Source organism: Mustela nigripes, chromosome 13, assembly GCF_022355385.1.
Source record: "Mustela nigripes isolate SB6536 chromosome 13, MUSNIG.SB6536, whole genome shotgun sequence".
Classification (NCBI taxonomy): domain Eukaryota; kingdom Metazoa; phylum Chordata; class Mammalia; order Carnivora; family Mustelidae; genus Mustela; species Mustela nigripes.
The window spans coordinates 61,929,822-61,948,044 of record NC_081569.1 but is presented as its reverse complement, the minus strand read 5'-3'; the positions used below and the strand labels follow the sequence as shown (position 1 = coordinate 61,948,044).

At 45.0% G+C, this 18,223-nt stretch overlaps 1 protein-coding gene across 1 annotated transcript in view; it reads left to right on the top strand.

The window, feature by feature from the left end:
* Positions 1-18,223, top strand: part of TGM5 (transglutaminase 5) — a 34,978-nt gene that overhangs the window by 6,112 nt on the left and 10,643 nt on the right. The window contains exons 2-7 of the mRNA XM_059372119.1: positions 1,198-1,258; positions 3,402-3,649; positions 3,760-4,005; positions 8,160-8,278; positions 10,940-11,068; positions 11,662-11,839. Coding sequence (XP_059228102.1) covers positions 1,198-1,258; positions 3,402-3,649; positions 3,760-4,005; positions 8,160-8,278; positions 10,940-11,068; positions 11,662-11,839 — 981 coding nt within the window. The remainder of the gene's footprint in view (positions 1-1,197; positions 1,259-3,401; positions 3,650-3,759; positions 4,006-8,159; positions 8,279-10,939; positions 11,069-11,661; positions 11,840-18,223) is intronic.

The following is an 18,223-nucleotide window of genomic DNA, read 5'->3' as shown; positions in this document are numbered from 1 at the left end:
TTAACTGACTGAGCCACCCATGAGCCCTAACAATCTTTTAGTACATACAATGTGCTGACCATTATGCTTATATTTCTTTTATAAGAAACACCATACCTATCCACCGTCACATCTCATTCCCACCTCCTCCCAGGCCCTGGCAAACCCTAATCTACCATCTGTCTCTATGGGTTTACCTATTCTGCAGATTTCATAATGTGAATCATATAACATGTGACCTTTTATGTCTGACTCCTTTTACTTAGCATAATGTTTTCAAGTTTCTTCTATATAGGTATACCACATTCATTGATTCAGTAACCATTTGATGGTCTCCATCTTTTGGCTATTATGAATAAATATTCTATCAACATTCATGTACAGATTTTGTGTGAACATATATTTTCAATTTCTTGGGCACATACCTAGGAGTGAAATTGCTGAGTCACATGTTAACTCTATTTTTGACTTTTTGAAGAACTGCCATACTGTTTTCCAAAGCAGCTACACCATTTTACAATCTCACCAGCAATGTATAGAGTTTCAATTTTTCCACATCCTTAACCAACACTTGTTATTTTCTATCTTTCTTATTAGAGCTACCCCAGTGGGTGTGAAGTGGTATTTAATTTGCATTTCCCTAATGATTAATGATGTTTACATTTTTTCATTTGCTTATTGGTCTTTTGCATATTCTCTTGGAGAAATGTCTATTCAGATCAATTGCCCATTTTTCATTTGGGTTACTTTTTTATTATTAGGTCATACAAATTCTTTATATATTCTTTTTTAAAGATTTTGTTTCTTTATTTGAGAGAGAGAGACAGTATGCATGCAAGACAGCATGAGCAAGGGAGAGAAGCAGAAGAAGAAGGAGAAGCAGGTTCCCCACTGAGCGGGGAGCCCAATGCAGGGCTCCATCTCAGGACCCTAGAGGCAACAGCTTAGCCAACTGAGCTACCCAGGTGCCCCTCCTTATATATTCTTGATACAAGTCCCTTATCAGATATATGATTTACAAATATTTTCAATCATTCTACGGGTTGTCTTTTCACTTTATTGAAGATGTACTTGAAACTACAGTTATTAGTTTCGATGAAATCTAATTTATAGTTTTTTTCTTTTATTGCTTGTGCTTCTATTTCATATCTAAGAAATCATTTCCTGGTTCAAGATCATGAAAATTTACCCCTATGTTTTTTTCTAAATGTTTTATAGTTTTAGCCCTTACACTCAAGTCCTTAATTGATTTTGAGCCCATTATTTTATATGGCATAAGGTAGGGGTGCAGCTTTATTCATCACAAGTGTATGAAATGTAATTAATTTTTGATGAATGTAAATGAATATGTCCACTAGTTCTAATTTTGTGTGTGGATTTGTTAGGATTTGCTATATTCAAGATATGTTATATGTTAATAAAAAAATAATAGTACATCTTCTTTCCAGTGTATATTGGCTAGAAACTCCAGTATAATGCTAATGGATGGGGAGAGAGGAGACATCCTTGTCTTGTTCCTAAACATAGGGGGAAGTACCTAGTTTTTTACTATTAAGTATGGTTTTGGCTTGGATTTTTCCCAGATAATCTTTTTCAGATTGAGCAAATTTACTTATTTTCCCATATATAATTTACTTGTATTTTATTGTGAGAGGGTGTTGGATATCATCAAATGTTTTGGTTTGTATTTCTTATAATCTACATACAGCTGAGACAAAACAGCTAGGCCTTTATCCTCATGGAAGACAGACGAAAACTTGACAAAACTACCTGAATGTCTCATGCTGATCCTGAAATTAGTAGGCTCTCAGTAAAAGTTTGATAAAATTGAAAAAAAAAAAGAGCATGGTATTAACTAAATGAAGCAATTAAGATTTTCTGTAAGTGATGCAGTTAAGTATGGCAGGTCAGTGGGAGATGGGAAGAAGGTTGGGTCAACTGGGGCAGGCTTCATGAAACAGATGGGTCTTCAACAGACCTTGAAGGACAGGTGGAATTTGGTTAGATATTTGGTTGGGACAGATGGAATGAGAAGGCATTCTAAGTTGGCTGTACAGCAGGATCAAAATATATGGACAGGCAAGGCTACCATTTGCTTGAGGACAGATTGGCTAGAGGAGAGAGTCCATAATGGGAGTGGTGAGAAGTGAGAATCCAAGTGTAGGTGAAGACCAGGTGTGGTAATAAATGTCAGGCTAAGGAGTGTGTCTTTTGTATGGTGGGCTGTGGGGTATCACAGAACTTTTAGAGCAAAAGGTTGGCACGATCAATTTGTTTTGAGGAAAGAAAATCTGGTGATGTGTTAGGAGGGGATGAGTAGGAAGCAGGAGATCTGACAGAGGCTCTTATGGTCACTAGGTATGAAGTGAGGAGGCCAGAATTGTGTAAATTTGGAAAGGGACGGGTTGGCATCAGAGATATTTTATTTTATTTTTTAAGATTTTATTTATTTATTTGACAGAGAGAAATCACAAATAGATGGAGAGGCAGGCAGAGAGAGAGAGAGGGAAGCGGGCTCCCTGATGAGCAGAGAGCCCGACGCGGGACTCGATCCCAGGACCCTGAGATCATGACCCGAGCCGAAGGCAGCGGGTTAACCCACTGAGCCACCCAGGCACCCCCAGCATCAGAGATATTTTAATATGGGTAAAGGGACTTGTCACACACGAATGGATAAAGACTAAGAAGGAGATAGGAGAGCCAGTTGTGCTTTAAAGCTTGTAAGCCCAGGTGCTTCCCCTTCCCCTTCTCCTTCTTCTCTTTTTAAGATTTATCTTTATTTGAAGGGTGGGTAGGAGGGAGGGAAAGAAGGGAAACACAAGCAGACTGCCCGCTTAGTGTGGAGCCCTATGCAGGGCTTAATCTCACAACCCTGAGACCATGACCCGAGTCAAAACCAAGAGTTGGACGCTTAACTGACTAAGCTACCCACGTACCCCTGGGAGTGGGCCTTTCTTTGACTGTCCTCAGAATCCCAGCTCCCAGGGTAATAGGCACATGGCATTAGTGGTGGGCAGAGAGTCAGCAAATTGCTAAAAGCATAGTACTACCAGATCTAGATGTGGAGGCTGGTACTGGGCCAACTGAAACTGTTAACTTGAGTCCAAAAGCTGGATGCTGGGGTGAATCTGGAGATATGCTAGGCTGAAGGGAGCGATCACACTTGACCAGGACTACAAAAGGGGTTGGATAGAGGCAGAAAACCATGTGTCTCCAGGAGAGTGTAAGCAAGATGCAGATAGAGGGTCCCAGAAGCAAGGAAGGGAGGGGAAAAGGAAGGAAGAAAGAGGCACCTGCATGTATGAATCTTCATTTAATCCTCATAAAAACCATGTAAGGCTGGTATTATAGGTTTTGTTTTACTGACTTGGAAACTGAGACTCAGAGAGGTTAAGCTTCTTTCTTAATTTTGTACAACTAAGTGGCGGGCAGGATTGGACCAGGCTCCACAACCCTGCCCTTTCATATGCTCCTGGCTGCCCTGTTGCAGGGCTGGAAGTGGTCCTCACAGACCTCCAGAGCTCCCAGAACAATGTGAGGCACCACACAGATGAGATCAGCTCTGACCGCCTCCTAGTCCGCCGGGGCCAGTCCTTCAACCTCACTCTGTACTTCAGGAGCCGGGGCTTCCAGCCAGACCTGGACAATATCATCTTCGTCGTTGAGACTGGTGAGGACCCCTGAAGGTATTTGTGTGTGTGTGTGTGTGTGTGTGTGTGATGTATTTAGGGAGATTCTGGAGGGTTGAAACACAGAGCTTCTGTTCTGCTTCCCTCCCAGGACCCCTACCAGACTTGTCCAATGGGACTCGAGCCCTGTTCAGCCTAACCGGTCGTCATGGCCCCAGCCCATGGATTGCCTCTCTGGAGACTAATGGGGCCAGCTCCATGGAGGTGAGCCTGTGCGCCCCTCCTGTGGCACCTGTGGGTCGGTATCTCATGAAAGTTCATATTGACTCTTTCCAGAGATCTGTCACAGCCTACCAGCTTGGGGAGTTCATCCTGCTCTTCAATCCCTGGTGTCCAGGTAAGGCGAGTGTCTGTGTGGGGGCCTCTTGTCTCTGCCCCCTTGTCAGTGCCACAGAGAGCCAGGCTCAAGGATTTCTAGACCCCTGTTCCTTGGCTACCAGAAACCTCCCAACTTCATGCACTCAGCATCTACTCCCAACCACCACATCTACTCCCAACCATCAGCATCTACTCCCAACCAACCACAAAGAGGGCGGGAGAAGTTGCTATTTATTTACTTATTTAGAATTTTAAAAACATGAGCCGAGCTGGGAGGCCTGGGTGGCTCAGTTTGTTGAGCGTCTGCATTTAGCTCGGGTCGTGATCCCCTGGTCCTGGGATGGAGTCCTACATCCAGCTCCTGGCTCAGCAGGGAGCCTGCTTCTCCCTCCCACTGACTGCTGTTTTCCCTGCTTGTACTCTCCCTCTCTGTTAAATGAATAAATAAAATCTTAAAAAAAAAATAAGACTAGTTATCTTTACTTGAAAACTATTATAATTCAATTTGACCACTATTAACATCTACCTTTACTATAGATTTTTAAAAGATTTTATTTGTTTATTTATTTATTTATTTGAGAGAGTGAGCGTGTGTGCACGCAAGTGAGAGAGAGAACAAGGGTGGGGCTGGGCAGAGGGCAGGGGAAGAGCAGACTCCCCACTGAGCAGGGAGCCGGATGCGGGGCTTCATCCCAGGACTCCAGGATCGTGACCGGAGTTGAAGGCAGGCACTTAACCAACTGAGCCACCCGGGTGCCCCACCGTATATTTTTAAGTTAACTTAAATTTTTTCATTATAAGTAAAATTGCATTGAGTGTGGAATGAGGTAAAGGGAAAGAAAGAAGGGAAGGGAAGGGAAGGGAGAAAAGGGAGGAAGGAAGGGAGGGAAGGTGAGAAAGAAAGAGAGAGAAAAAGAAAGGAGGCAGGAAGGAAAGTATAAGGTGATGAGTAAAACCTTATTCCAATCTCCAAGTTCCATCTTCCAGAGGAAAATCCTGTTCACACTTTCTTGTGCAGCCTTACAAAAATGTTTTATGCTTAAATAAATATGTACTTATACATATATGCATATGTGTGTGATTATATAATCATACCACAAATGGGATTATATGGTACATAGAATGCCCTGCTTTTTTCATTCAACAATTCAATTTTGAATGTATTTTCCTATCAATATGTCCTTTTTTTTTTTTTAAGGTTTTATTTGTTTATTTGACGACAGAGATCACGAGTAGGCAGAGAGTCAGGCAGAGAGAGAGAGAGGAGGAAGCAGGCTCCCTGCTGAGCAGAGAGCCCAATGCGGGACTCAATCCCAGGACCCTGAGATCATGACCTGAGCCGAAGGCAGTGGCTTAACCCACTGAGCCACCCAGACGCCCCAATATGCCCTTTTTAATGGCTACAATTACTCCACTGTTTGGATGCATCAAATGTTTTTAACTGGTCTCCTACTTATGGGTACTTTGGCTGTTTCCAGTTTTTGTCTTAGACAAACAAAGCTACACGGAATAGCCCAGCACTACGTGTCCCCACAATCCCTGTCATCTAAATCTACCTGGGGGCAGAGTAGTTATACAGACATATAGACATGGTGTGGGCAGAATGAAGGACAAGCCAAGAGGAAAGAGTGGGAAGAAGGGCAGAAAGAACTCATAGTAGAGAATGGGGCTGGTGGGCTTTTGGGCAGAGATCAGACTCAACAGTCTTACTTCTAGTTAGAGGATGTCCCTTCCCCTTCCACCCCCTCATCTACTGCTCCCCCAACCTTATCCCAAGGGGGCCAGGTGAGTGATATCAGAATCTGGCTGGGGGGCACCTAGGTGGCTCAGTGGGTTGAGCCGCTGCTTTCGGCTCAGGTCATGATCTTAGGGTCCTGGGATCGAGGCCCGCATCAGGCTCTCTGCTCAGCAGGGAGCCTGCTTCCCCCTCTCTCTCTGCCTGCCCCTCTGCCTACTTGTGATCTCTCTCTCCGTCAAATAAATAAATAAATAAAAATCTTAAAAAAGAAAGTTAATGAATTGAACTTAAAAAAAAAAAAAAAAAAAAAAAAGGAACCTGGCTGGAATCTAGCATCTCTAACCGCCTCCCACCACACACAACAAGTGTCACTGAGTGGCTCAGAGCTCTCACCCATTAGCCATGTGAAAAGGCCCTGCCACTGGGTCAAGGAGGACAGTTGTCTGTCTGTTTCTATCTCTCCCTCTCTTACACACACTCCTCCTGGCCTCCAAGACTGTGGATTTCAGACTGTACTGAGGTCTCCCCTGAGCTATAAGGAGGAAAGCGATATCTTTGAGGACTTTTTTTTTGTACCCTATCCAGGTTCCAGGGAGTATCACTATGGGACTAGGGAGCAGTAGGGGCTGAAGTCAGGCTCAGGGGCTACACCATGACCATGTCCAAGATATTGGCTGGGGAGCCCCACCCTGGAGTTCTGGCCACTGCTAGCCCCCACTGTGAGAAGGGATGTGTATAGTCTCAACCGTGAACCCGCAGGTCTCACCACACTGGTCAAAGACCTCAATAAAATGCATCTCTCCCGAGGGTCATCCTCCACCATGCAGGCTGAGTCTGAGGAAGCAAGGAGAACACTTTTACCTAAGGGTTTGGCAGTGCTTCCAGACTGTTCCAGGACACTGCAAGGGGGACACCTGTTCCCATGACCTTTGTTAGTTCATTCTCAGCTTTAAAAAGATAATTTTTTTTAAAGATTTTTCTTTATTTATTTGACAGACAGAAATCACAAGTAGGGAGAGAGGCAGGCAGAGAGAGAGGAGGAAGCAGGCTCCCTGCTGAGCAGAGAGCCCGATGTGGGGCTCAATCCCAGGACCCTGAGATCATGACCTGAGCCGAAGGCAGTGGCTCAACCCACTGAGCCACCCAGGCGCCCCAAAGATAATGTTTTTATATCATGAAAGTAATACGTGTTCATGCCAGAAAATCTGGAGAATAGCAATAGGAAAAAGGAAAAAAAATTACTATTAACCCCTTTTAGAATAGCCTTCAAAATCCTCTGCGTAAATATGTTTTTAACAAACATCAATTTATGTTATAACATTATTATATATCCCATTTAATCTTAATATACCATGTGTAGATTTTGATGCCTATATATACAATTTTGTGATCTTATTTTTTTATAGAGATTTTATTTATTTATTTGACAAAGAGAGAAGAGAGTAGGCAGAGTAGGCAGAGAGGCAGGCAGAGGGGGAGGGGGAAGCAGGCTCCTCGCCGAGCAGAGAGCCCGATGCTCAATTCCAGGACTCCAAGACCACGACCTGAACCGAAGGCAGAGGCTCAACCCACTGAGCCACCCTGGTGCCCCATTATGATCTTATTTTAATAGCGTACAGAAGTATGGCTATTTAATCAGCTCCAAGAACCAGGCATTTAGGTTGTTTCTAGCTTTTCAGTGTCATAAACAGCACTCAGATAAACAGCTTACCATCCAAATCTCTGTGTACTTCCAAAATGCTGTCTTTAGACTAAATTCCTACAAAATGAATGAGGAGGCTACTGCGAACCCCAAAATTCTGGTTTGCTCTTTTCCAATCAGGATTAGTTGAGTGTAGCAGAAAGATCATGGAATATGGTGTCATATGAATTCTGTGCACAAATTTCACTCTGTACTTACATGTGATTTGGACAAGTTACCACTTTGAGCCTGTTCCCTCATTCTTAAATGGGGTGAGGATGTAAATGTGCTGTGTGAACCAAGAAATTCCACCAAAGATAAATTTTTTTTCTGTTCAACCTCATGGTTGGATTGAACCTGTGGCTGGTGTTGAGGGACTGTAGAAGGTGGGTCTCTCCAAGAACCAGCCGCCTTCTGCCCCTCTTGGTGTCATCCAGTGCCCTCCCCAGACCTTTTTTTTTTAAATAAAGATTTTATTTGTTTATTTGTTAGACAGAGAGAGCAAAGGTAAGGGCAGAAGGATAGGGATAAGCAGACTCCCTGCTAAGGCCAGAAGCTGGAGCCCTAAACCCAGAGTGGGGCTTAATCCCAGGACCTTGAGATCATGACCTGAGCCAAAGGCAGTCTAACCAAGTGAGCCACCCAGGTACCCCCAGAGCTCAGTTTCCATGGGACTTTGTCTTCTGGGGATGGGAATGGGGCAGGAAGGGCAAAATGACTTCTTTGCTTTGTGTCCTCCCACTTTGATTCCTAGACGATTCTGTCTACTTGGACAGTGAGCCCCAGAGGCAGGAATATGTTGTGAATGATTATGGCTTCATTTACCAAGGGAACAAGAACTGGATCCGCCCATGCCCCTGGAACTATGGACAGGTGAGTCTCAGTCCTATTCACAGCTCACGGGAAGAGGGGAACAGGAGCAGGGTGGGAGGGTTTTCCTCATGCAGGGTTCACCCAAAACTGAGAAATGGGAACAGTAAGGTGTGAGATGACACTCCAGGGAGCTAGAGGAGCAGTCATAGTCAGTTGGAAGATGTTCTTTGCTGATCATGTCTGGTTTGGACATCAGGATCCAAGGGGGAAGGGCAGCTACAGGCACCCACCCTGGAATTCCTTTGAGTATGATGATGAGGATGAAGGGACAAGAGTGATGATGGCCATGATGGTGCCTGGTTTTTGTTTGTTGAACTGTTTCCACTAGGGCCCGCTTTGCCTCTCTCACTTCAACCTCATTGCCCAGGCCAGACTCTAGGATCAGTTCTGTCATACAGAGGTAACTTGTCCCTGAACATCTCAGGGACGTGCAGCGATGCATTTCCCTCCTGGTTAATATTACCTCTTTGTTAGTTTGATATCTTTTTTCATTATAAAACTAATACCTGACTGATTAAAAAACTTTACAAGAAACATCGCAAAAATAGGTACTTGGAGTATGAAGGCCACGCTAAACACTGTCACTAGCATGGTGTATGTTTCTCTACATTTTCTTTTATGTGTATATTCCAAAGCATGATTTTTAAATAAAAATTGCATTGTGTTCATCACAGTGTTTTACAACTCCTGCCTTGATGAAAGCCTGCCTCCCACATAAAGTTCAGCCTCCAGCAGGTGCTCCAGGAAGCCCAGCACCAGGCCAGGGAAGAGGGTTCTCTCTCAACACCGTTGCCGGGAGAAGACCAGCTCCCGCTGCCAGCTGCCTATTGGCTGGGAAATCCTGGGGGCTCTTGTGTCCATTTGATATGGGTTCCTCTCCTAGACCTACCCAAATCGAACTCTAACGCATGTGGCTGCAGCCACACAGCCTAGGCCCCCCAGGTGGCCATAGGTAAGATGAGATCTGGCAGCCTCAATGGGCCCCAACTGACCTCCCCAGCTCCTCACTTAGCATGGACAAATGAGGATCTAGAGAGCCCCTAGAGACAGGAGCTTATCATCATCTGTGAGCAACAGAAGTAAGCAACTGCTTCTTTCTGACCCCCCTCCCTTTCTCCTTGCCTCTTGTTTAGTGGACTCACATTGAACGCCTACTGAAGGCCAGGCCGGGTGCTAGGTGCTAGGAATGTGAACATGAATTCAACACGGTCCCTGAGCTAACGGTGTAATGGAGACTCAGTCACATAAGCAGGTCACTTACCATGCAGTGGGTATTGCAAAGAGTGAGATGGGCACAGAAGGTTCTGGGAGACCAGAGGAGGAGCATGTGGTTGGGCATGGAGCTCTCAAGGAAGAGAGGATGGGAGGGAGATGTTTGGACTGAGTTAGCCAAGTGAAGGAAAGTGGAGAAAATATCCCAGGCAGAGTGACACATTAGCCGAAACACAAAGGGGAGAAATGGTTTGGTCTGCTGCAACAGTTACAAGGAATCTGATTTTTGCTGAAGCAAAATGATGAGGCAGGAGGTGTTGAGTCATGAGGCTGGAGAGGTAGAAGGGGGCCGGATCAGGGAAGGTCTTATGTTTAGAGGAGGTGAGAGCTTTGATTCTGAAGGCCCAGAGGACTTCAAACATTTCAAAGCAGAAAAGTGAATTGATGGAACTGTCCCCTGAGAAAGATGGGTCAAAGAAGCCTCCTAATCCTATTTATTGTCCAGTGGGAATATTACATGGGAGTAAATGCATTAATTTACTCTCATTCAACTGTGGAGTTGAATGCATGGAATCCCTACTATGTGTTGGGCACTGTGCCAGTTCTGGGGCATAGAGTTGCAAGAACAGCTGGAGAGGGGGAACCTGGTTGGCTCAGTTGGTTGAGTGTCTGCCTTTGGCTTAGGTCATGACCCCGGGGTCCTGGGCAAGCAGTGAGCTTGCTTCTCCCTCTACTCCCTGCTCATGCCCCGCTCTCATTCAAATAAATAAATAAAACCTAAAAAAAAAAAAAAAAAAAAAAAAAAAAGAACAGCTAGAGAGAGACAGAGCATATGCTCAGGCAGGGAAGACAGAACTTGCCTCCATCCTACCTGAAGCTAAAACAGGCTCAGGTTCAGAGAAAGCCTCAGATAAAGTGGCATCCATGTCAAGCCTGAAGGACAGGTCAGCCTGCCTTGGGTGGGAAGTTTCTGTACCTCACATGCTATTAGTCATTCCAGAGCCCAACTGAGTCACAGATGCCAAGGCAAGTTGGCAGCAGCACCTGAGCCACAGCTGCCAATGATGAGCTGGGTCAGCAGCTGGAGGTGGAGGATGAGGCAACATGGTTTCAGCAAGAACATCCCATGGGCTCCAGGAGTGTGGGCATTGAAAAGTGAAGAGGAAAAGGAGACTTTTTAACCAGTCAGACTCATTTTAACCAGGGATTTGATTTGTAGGATATGCAAACCCTGTGGCTTGTGACCCCAGAGCTCTCAGAGCTCTGAGACCCAGCATCTAGCTTAGGATGCACTATGTGTCTGGGCTACTGGACACAGTTACCTTCCAAACAGGTCTGCATTCCACAAACACACTCTATTTGAGAGCTGGGCGGGGTGGGTCTGAATTTCTTCCCATATCTGCCTGTGCCAATTATGGGCGCTCCGCCCCGCTGCATCTCCCCTTGTAGTTTGAAGAGAATATCATAGACATCTGCCTGGAGCTGCTAGACAAGAGCCTGAACTTCCAGATCGACCCAGCCACAGACTGTGCCCTGCGGGCAAGCCCGGTCTACCTCAGCAGAGTGGTGTGTGCCATGGTGAGCTTGGATCTGGCTCTGGCTCTGACCACCCAGTGTGTGTCCAGAGAGGGAGGAAGCTGTGTGTGGGGTGGGGGTGCCAACTCACAGTTGCCCCCTGCAACGGAGGGATGAAGAGTCAAGAGCAGGGGCCCTCTGGCAAGGCCGATTTGGCTGAGACTGAGGACAAAAATCTGGGTAACAGGTTTTCTCAGTCGAGGTCTGAGTTAGCTGGGTGTGGGCCATCACCTTGATTAATTCCAAAGTGCAATTTTTAGGGAAGGCTGAGTGTAGCTCTGGTTTGGGAAATGGTCTTGTCTTTTCGAAATTTCCTTTGCTCTGAAGGATTTTTAAGAGCTCGAAAAGCTGAGCTCTTGCTTTGATGGGGGTGGGTAGAAATAGAATATTAAACTAATTAACAGTGGAGACAAGTTAGAATGACTGGCTGGCTTCCCACCCCACCCCTTCCCTAGCAGGTCTGGAAAGTCCCACGTAAAATGAGATCAAGGAGTCTGCTGTGTTTCGGGCCCACAAACCTTGTGAGGAAGCCCACACATTACATCTTGCTGAGGAAAAGGATGCTTTTAATGCGTCTGTATATGGTTTCTCTTCAGATCAACAGCAACGATGACAATGGGGTGCTCAATGGAAACTGGAGTGAGAATTACTTAGACGGGGTCAACCCTGCGGAGTGGACAGGAAGTGTGGCCATCCTGAAACAGTGGCATGCCGCAGGCTGCCAGCCAGTGCGCTACGGGCAGTGCTGGGTCTTTGCTGCCATCATGTGCACAGGTAGGGAGCGGAACGGGCCCCCTGGAGAAAACCCAAAGTGTTCTGGCCCACGTCATAGCCGTCTGAACCATTCTCGTTCCAGCCTTGCACAAGTCCCACCAGGGAATGTTTCAAAGGAAGTCGTTTCTGTAGAACTGTCTCATCACTGGCTTCAGGCTTCATGTGTCTGGGCTTATCTTAAAGGGTGGTTCTGAGGATGAAATTGCACCCTTCCCCACTCTTCTCTTCCTTTGGTTTTGGACAGCCTAAGAGCCTGGCTAGAAATTGTCTGGTTCCAGACAGGAATGAGATGAAAGGTCAAGTAATTAGAAAACTTACAAACTGATTATTGTCCTTTCTGAGCCTGGAGAGTGATCTTGACCTGGAAGGGAAATGTGCATCACAGTGGTGGTGTGGGCCCCATAGGGTCAGAGCAAGATGGCGGCTGAAGTAAAATGACCTTGAATTTGGAGTTGTCTCATGTTCAGCAGGTCTAGAGGCCTGACTCAGTCAAGGGAGATAGGGAATGAAGGAAAATGGGAGATCAGTTCTTCAGATAGGAAGTATATGTTACACTAGTAGAAGAAAATCTAAAAATTATGTATGGGAGGTGGGGGTGTCTGGATGGCTCAGTTAATCAAACATCCGACTCTTGATTTCAGGTCAGGTCATGATCCCGGGGTCATGAGATTGAGGCCTGGAGAGATGGCTCTGTGCCCAGCAGGGAGTCTGTTTGAGATTCTCTCCCTCTCCTTCTGCCACCAACACTCCCCACACCCTGCTTGGGTTCCCATACTTGCTCGCTCGCTCTCTCTCTCAAATAAAAAATAAATAAATCTTTTTTAAAATTAAAAAATAAAATAAATAAAAATATGTAATGGAGAAGGAAAGCCGATGGAAGTTGATTTGTAGGTGGCAAGAGGAGCAAGCAGAAGGAAGTGGGGAGTGGTGAATCTTGAGGCAACTGATACCTGGAAATAAGTCACATATTAGACATAGCAGGAGGAAGCCTTCTGCCTCACCCAGGGCCCAACCTGCTACTGGTCCAGACCTTCACCCTGCCCCCCGTGCCTAGGCTAGCTCTCAGCCTCTAGGCATGCATATCTGTGTACCTGACTTGGGTCATGGTCAGGAAACTCTTACTCTTGTTAGCTGGGAAAAGAGGCCAAATAACTACTTTTGCTCAGAGCACCCTCTATTCCAACCCAGGAATGTTAGTGTTCCTTGAGAGCTCAGGCCTTTCATGTAGATATTCCCTATATGACAGGGGCACCTAGGTGGCATAGTTGGTTAAGCATCCGACTTTTGGTTTCAGTTCAGGTCATGATCTCAGAGTCATGAGATGGAGCCCCGCATCAGGCTCTGTGCTCACAGTGGTGTCTGCTTAAGATTCTCTCTCTCTCTCACTCTCCTTTCTCCCCTCCCCACTGTGTTCTCAGTCCCTCTCTAAAATAAATACATAAATCTTAAAAACAACAACGACGAAGTTCCCTGCATGGCAAAGCCTGGTGCAGTCTGTGTGCTTATGTGTGCTAAGCCCATCTCTGGACTCTTGGGGAAGCCTAGGGACACCCCCGTGCCTTGATGCTGGGGAGCAAGTGCCAGGCCTCTGGCCAAGGGTACAAGGAAGTTTCTGCAAACACCCACAGAGGATGACTTCATGGGTTGATGAGGAAGAAGTCCTGAGCTCTTCCCCCTCTGCCACTGCGGAGCCGCACCTTGACTCGAGGCTTCGATTGCTCAGGGACAGGAAACTAGAAATTCAATAGCTTTGATACGGGGGAGCCACAGAGATATGGGCAAACGGGGGTGTCTGAGTCATCCAGGGAGCAGACACAGGACTGGCAGGCAGAGGATGGATTACTCTTGGGCATGATGGAGAGGGAACTTTCCTCCGCATGGAAAAACCTAGAGGGGAATGGCTGGGTCTGTATGTGTGAGGACGGAGAGGACTAGGGCTTTGGGTGTAGTTGTCTGGAACTGGGTAATGAGAGGGGTGGAGCCAGTAAATGGAGATTATGCAAGGAGAGCAAGCCAATTAATATGTTTATGAGAATCATGGCCCCTTAGTGACCTGGGAAGCAAAGGGTTGGGCAAAGTGGGTCAAATGTGACTTGATCCAACTGTAGCTCAAGCAGCAGCAGCCTTCCCCAAAAGGGCCACTGTGGGGTATATTAATAAGTGCATCTGTTTGAAAAATTGATTTTTTCATTCAGCCACACTTATTGAGTCCTTATTCTATGCTAGGTATGGTGCTTTAAGTACTCTTGGATACAAAGTTGAGTAAGACCTAGCCTTTATCAAATCCCAGGACTTAACAAATTCCTTAGCTCAATATAGCTGCCAAAGCACATTTGTTGTTAGTATTGTTATTTCACACTCACAATGGCTGTCATTTACTGGGGATCTCTTTAGTGCTAGGCACCGTGCTAAAATCTTGACAACCTAAATGGTGAGGCATGTGGACTCTGGAGGCAGGCTGCTTGGGTTCAAATACCAGCACTACCATCAGTTGGCTGAATAGCTTTGGGCAAGTCATTTAACTTGTGCCCCAGACTTATAATGGAGAAAGTAATAGTACCTACCTCATAGGGTTATTGGAAGAACTGAGGGAATACATATATGAAGAGTGCTAAGAATAAATAGGGCCGGGAATGTTTAGCAAGTACAGCTAGGATCACCTCGTGGGATCCCCCCAAATGACCTTAGGAGGTAGGGTCTACCATCATCATCTCCACTTTGCAGATGAGTAAACTGAGCAGCAGGGCGGGTCTCATACCCAGGTCTGGCACGCTGTGACCACTAGGTTATACTGATGCATAAACCTCACTAACAACTGCTATTTACCCAGCATCCTCTGGACTTCAGGCATATGCTGGGTACTTTCACTCAGGACCACCTGTGAGGTAGCATCATCTACAGATGAGAAAACTGAGGCTTGAAGTGACCAAGTGGCTCTTGTGTCTGACTCAGAAATGCATTCTTCCCTCTGCAGCACTGCCTCTGTTCAGAACGGCCTTTTTAAACGTCAATATATTAACTTCAACTTCCTAATGAAAAAAAATCACCAAAAGGAAAATTTGCTTGCATCAAAGATACACTTTCAATTTTTTGAACAGGTTTTTACTTTGACACTCATTTAGGTGGCTGTTATTTTAGGAATTTCAGACAAATCTCTGGCCTACCTTCTCTGCACTCCGGGTTGGCCACCCACAGCTCTTAGTCATCAGGCTTTTCCTTTTCTGGCCATCTACTCCCTGTGACAGGGAACCTGGAGAGAGTTCCAGCAGCTCCACCACCACCCCCACCCCATTTGTCAGGGTTCTAAGTCTGGCTCCCAGTATCATCCATCCCTGCTGCAGTTCCCAGAGTTGGGGTGGGGGTTCCCTTTGTCACTATGTCTCCCTCTCTCTTGTCACTCTCTATGTGGTCTGTCTTTTGTTATGCAGAAGCTGTTCAGTCAGCCCTCAGTTCTTTTTCAAGAGGAAGTGTTCAATAAATAGGTATAGATTTGGTGTGTGTGGAGGAGGTTAAGTTCAGAGTCTTCCTACGTCACCATCTTAGACCAGAACTCCTGAATTATACATTTTACAAGGGTGAATTTCATGGTATGTGAATTATATCTCAATAAAATTGGGGTTTTGTTTTTGTTTTAAAGCTAAACATCCTAGGAAGGTGCCTTGTCTGTTCCTGCCCACAGCTGCATGGGGCAGGAGTGGCAACGACTTGGAAGACATGAACTCTGACTGTGAGCAGGTCTATGGAGTATGATTCCCCTCCTCTGTAGACACCTGGGCCCAAGAGCCATGGTGGGAAGGGTGGTGGGAAATGAGGAGGCTGTGTTGCTCAGGACTGGGCCCTCCTCTCTGCATCCAAAACTACCCCATCTGTATATTTTTTGTATATTGGGTCCCTACTCTTGTCTTGCCTTGGATATAGGATTCTCTGCTTAATACTTTATTGAACACACCTAGGCTAGATGTCCACCTAAGATTTCTTCTCACTCAGTTGTGTAGTGGCCTCTATAAAGTACCTCATTGTCTTCATTTGAATACAACTGTTATTCTCATTGTTTTTATTGAGCCTTTAGCTCTTACAAAAAGAACCTCAGCCAAGTTCCTGGTGTATTATTTTGCTTCATCCTTTGGCTCAAACACAAATCTACTATTATTCTCCATTGATTTATGAGACATCTTGGGTTGTATGGAATGTTCCCTTACCAGGTTGTGGATTAATATATGGCCAGCACCTAGAAAAATGCCTGGCACTTGGTTAGCTTTACATAAATGTTAACTATTATATTTAGTCTGATACTGTTTTAATCTCAGCCTCTTGGACTCCAGAGGTCTTGCTGGGTCTCATTCACAAAGTGTTTCTGGTCATCCCCTAAAATTGACTTTTTTTTTTTAACATTATTTCCTTTCTTTGTTCCTTGGAGGGTTTAGGATTAAATTAATCATATTCCTCATTTCATAATATTTATCATAACAGATCTGCTCATGTCCCTTTTTATTTTATTTTATTTTATTTATTTTTTTAAATGTTTCCAGAATCTGATCACAGCTCACCATCTTCCTTGCCACCATCCTGGTACAAACCAACAACCCATCTCATTTCAACTATTGCTTCATGCCCCTTTTTAAAAAACTAACTAATTGGGACACCTGAGTGGTTCAGTGGGTTAAAGCCTCTGCCTTCAGCTCAGGTCATGGTCCCAGGGTCCTAGGATCGAGCACTGCATTGGGCTCTCTGCTCAGCAGGGAGCCTGCTTCCCTCTCCCTCTCTCTGCCTGCCTCTCTGCCTTCTTGTGATCTCTATCAAATAAATAAATAAAAATCTTTAAAAATACCTAACTAATTGGTTTTCCCTCACTTTTGTCTTATAACCCATTCCTATTCACCTCCCCCCATAAGAGGGAAACATTTTGATGTATTTAATATGTAACATTGTCTCTGAAAGTGCTCTTACAGGAGGAAAAATATATTGTTATAGTGCAATATATTGTCCAATATGTTTTTTGTTTTATATATTGTATTTTTCATCTTTAGAAGTTCCATTGGATCTTCTTTCTATCTTCCATTTCTCTTCTTATGTTCATGTTTTCTTTTACCTCCTCTTGAGCATATTTGTAACATTTAAAATAGCTGCTTTAATCCTTGTCAGCTCATCCTGTCATCTCTGTCATTTCTAGATCTAGTTCTATTGATTGACATTTTCCTGGTTATGAGTCATATTTTCCTGCTTCTTTACATGCTTGGTAATTTTATTAAGTAGACATTATTTGTTATTATTTTTTTGAGAGAGAGTGTGTGTGTGTGTGTGAGGAGGGAGAGGGATAGAGGGAGAAAGAGAGAGAATCTTAAGCAGGATCTACACTCGGTGTAGAACTTGACTGGGGCTTGATCTCACAACTCTGAGATCACGACCTACATTGAAATCAAGAGTCGGACTCTTACCCAACTGAGCCCCCAGGTGCCCCTATAGTAGATATTTTTTAGAGCAGTTTCGGGATTCATTGCCATTGCAGATAATGAAGAACAGTTCTAATATGACCTTGTGAAGGTATAGCTGAAAAATCAAGACAATATAACCTTCTGGGCTTAAGGAACAATTAAAGGCATAGGAGGGGAAGGTACTTTTCCCATATGGAAAATTTATGTGTCCAGGGAAAAATTAAAAGATGCTAAATATCATCATATTTAGATGCAGTCCCTTCAACTCTATTAGCTGAAGCTTTGACTATATTCTTCAGTATAAACCATGGAAGGGTGGCAGCAAAGTTGACCAAATAATGTCAACAAATTGAACTGGAATTTACACTGATTTATCTTTTATTTTTTTTTTTAAAGATTTTATTTACCTATTTGTCAGAGATCTCTCTAGGCAGAGAGAGAGGGGAAAGCAGGCTCCCCGCTAAGCAGAGAGCCCAATGTGGGGCTCAATCCCAGGACAGAGATCATGACCTAAGCCAAAGGCAGAGGCTTAACCCACTGAGCCACCCCAGCTGCCCCACTGATTTCTCTTTTAAATGAGAGTCACATTTCCACATGAGGAGGTAATAGGGGAGCAGGGGACGGAAAAGAACTTGTGAGAAGCTACATGGCCAGTCCTGAAACAGACTCCATGGTTTTGTTTTTTTTTTTAATATTTTACTTATTTATTTGACAAAGATCACAAGTAGGCAGAGAGGCAGACAGAGAGAGAGAGAGAGAGGAGGAAGCAAGCTCCCTGCCGAGCAGAGAGCTCGATTCGGGGCTCGATCCCAGGACCCTGGGATCATGACCCGAGCCGAAGGCAGAGGCTTTAACCCACTGAGCCATCCAGGCACCCCCAGCCTCCATGTTCTGATACACCATTGGGATGTACCAGTCGAAAATGAGCTACACTCCTTGAAGACAGGGATGT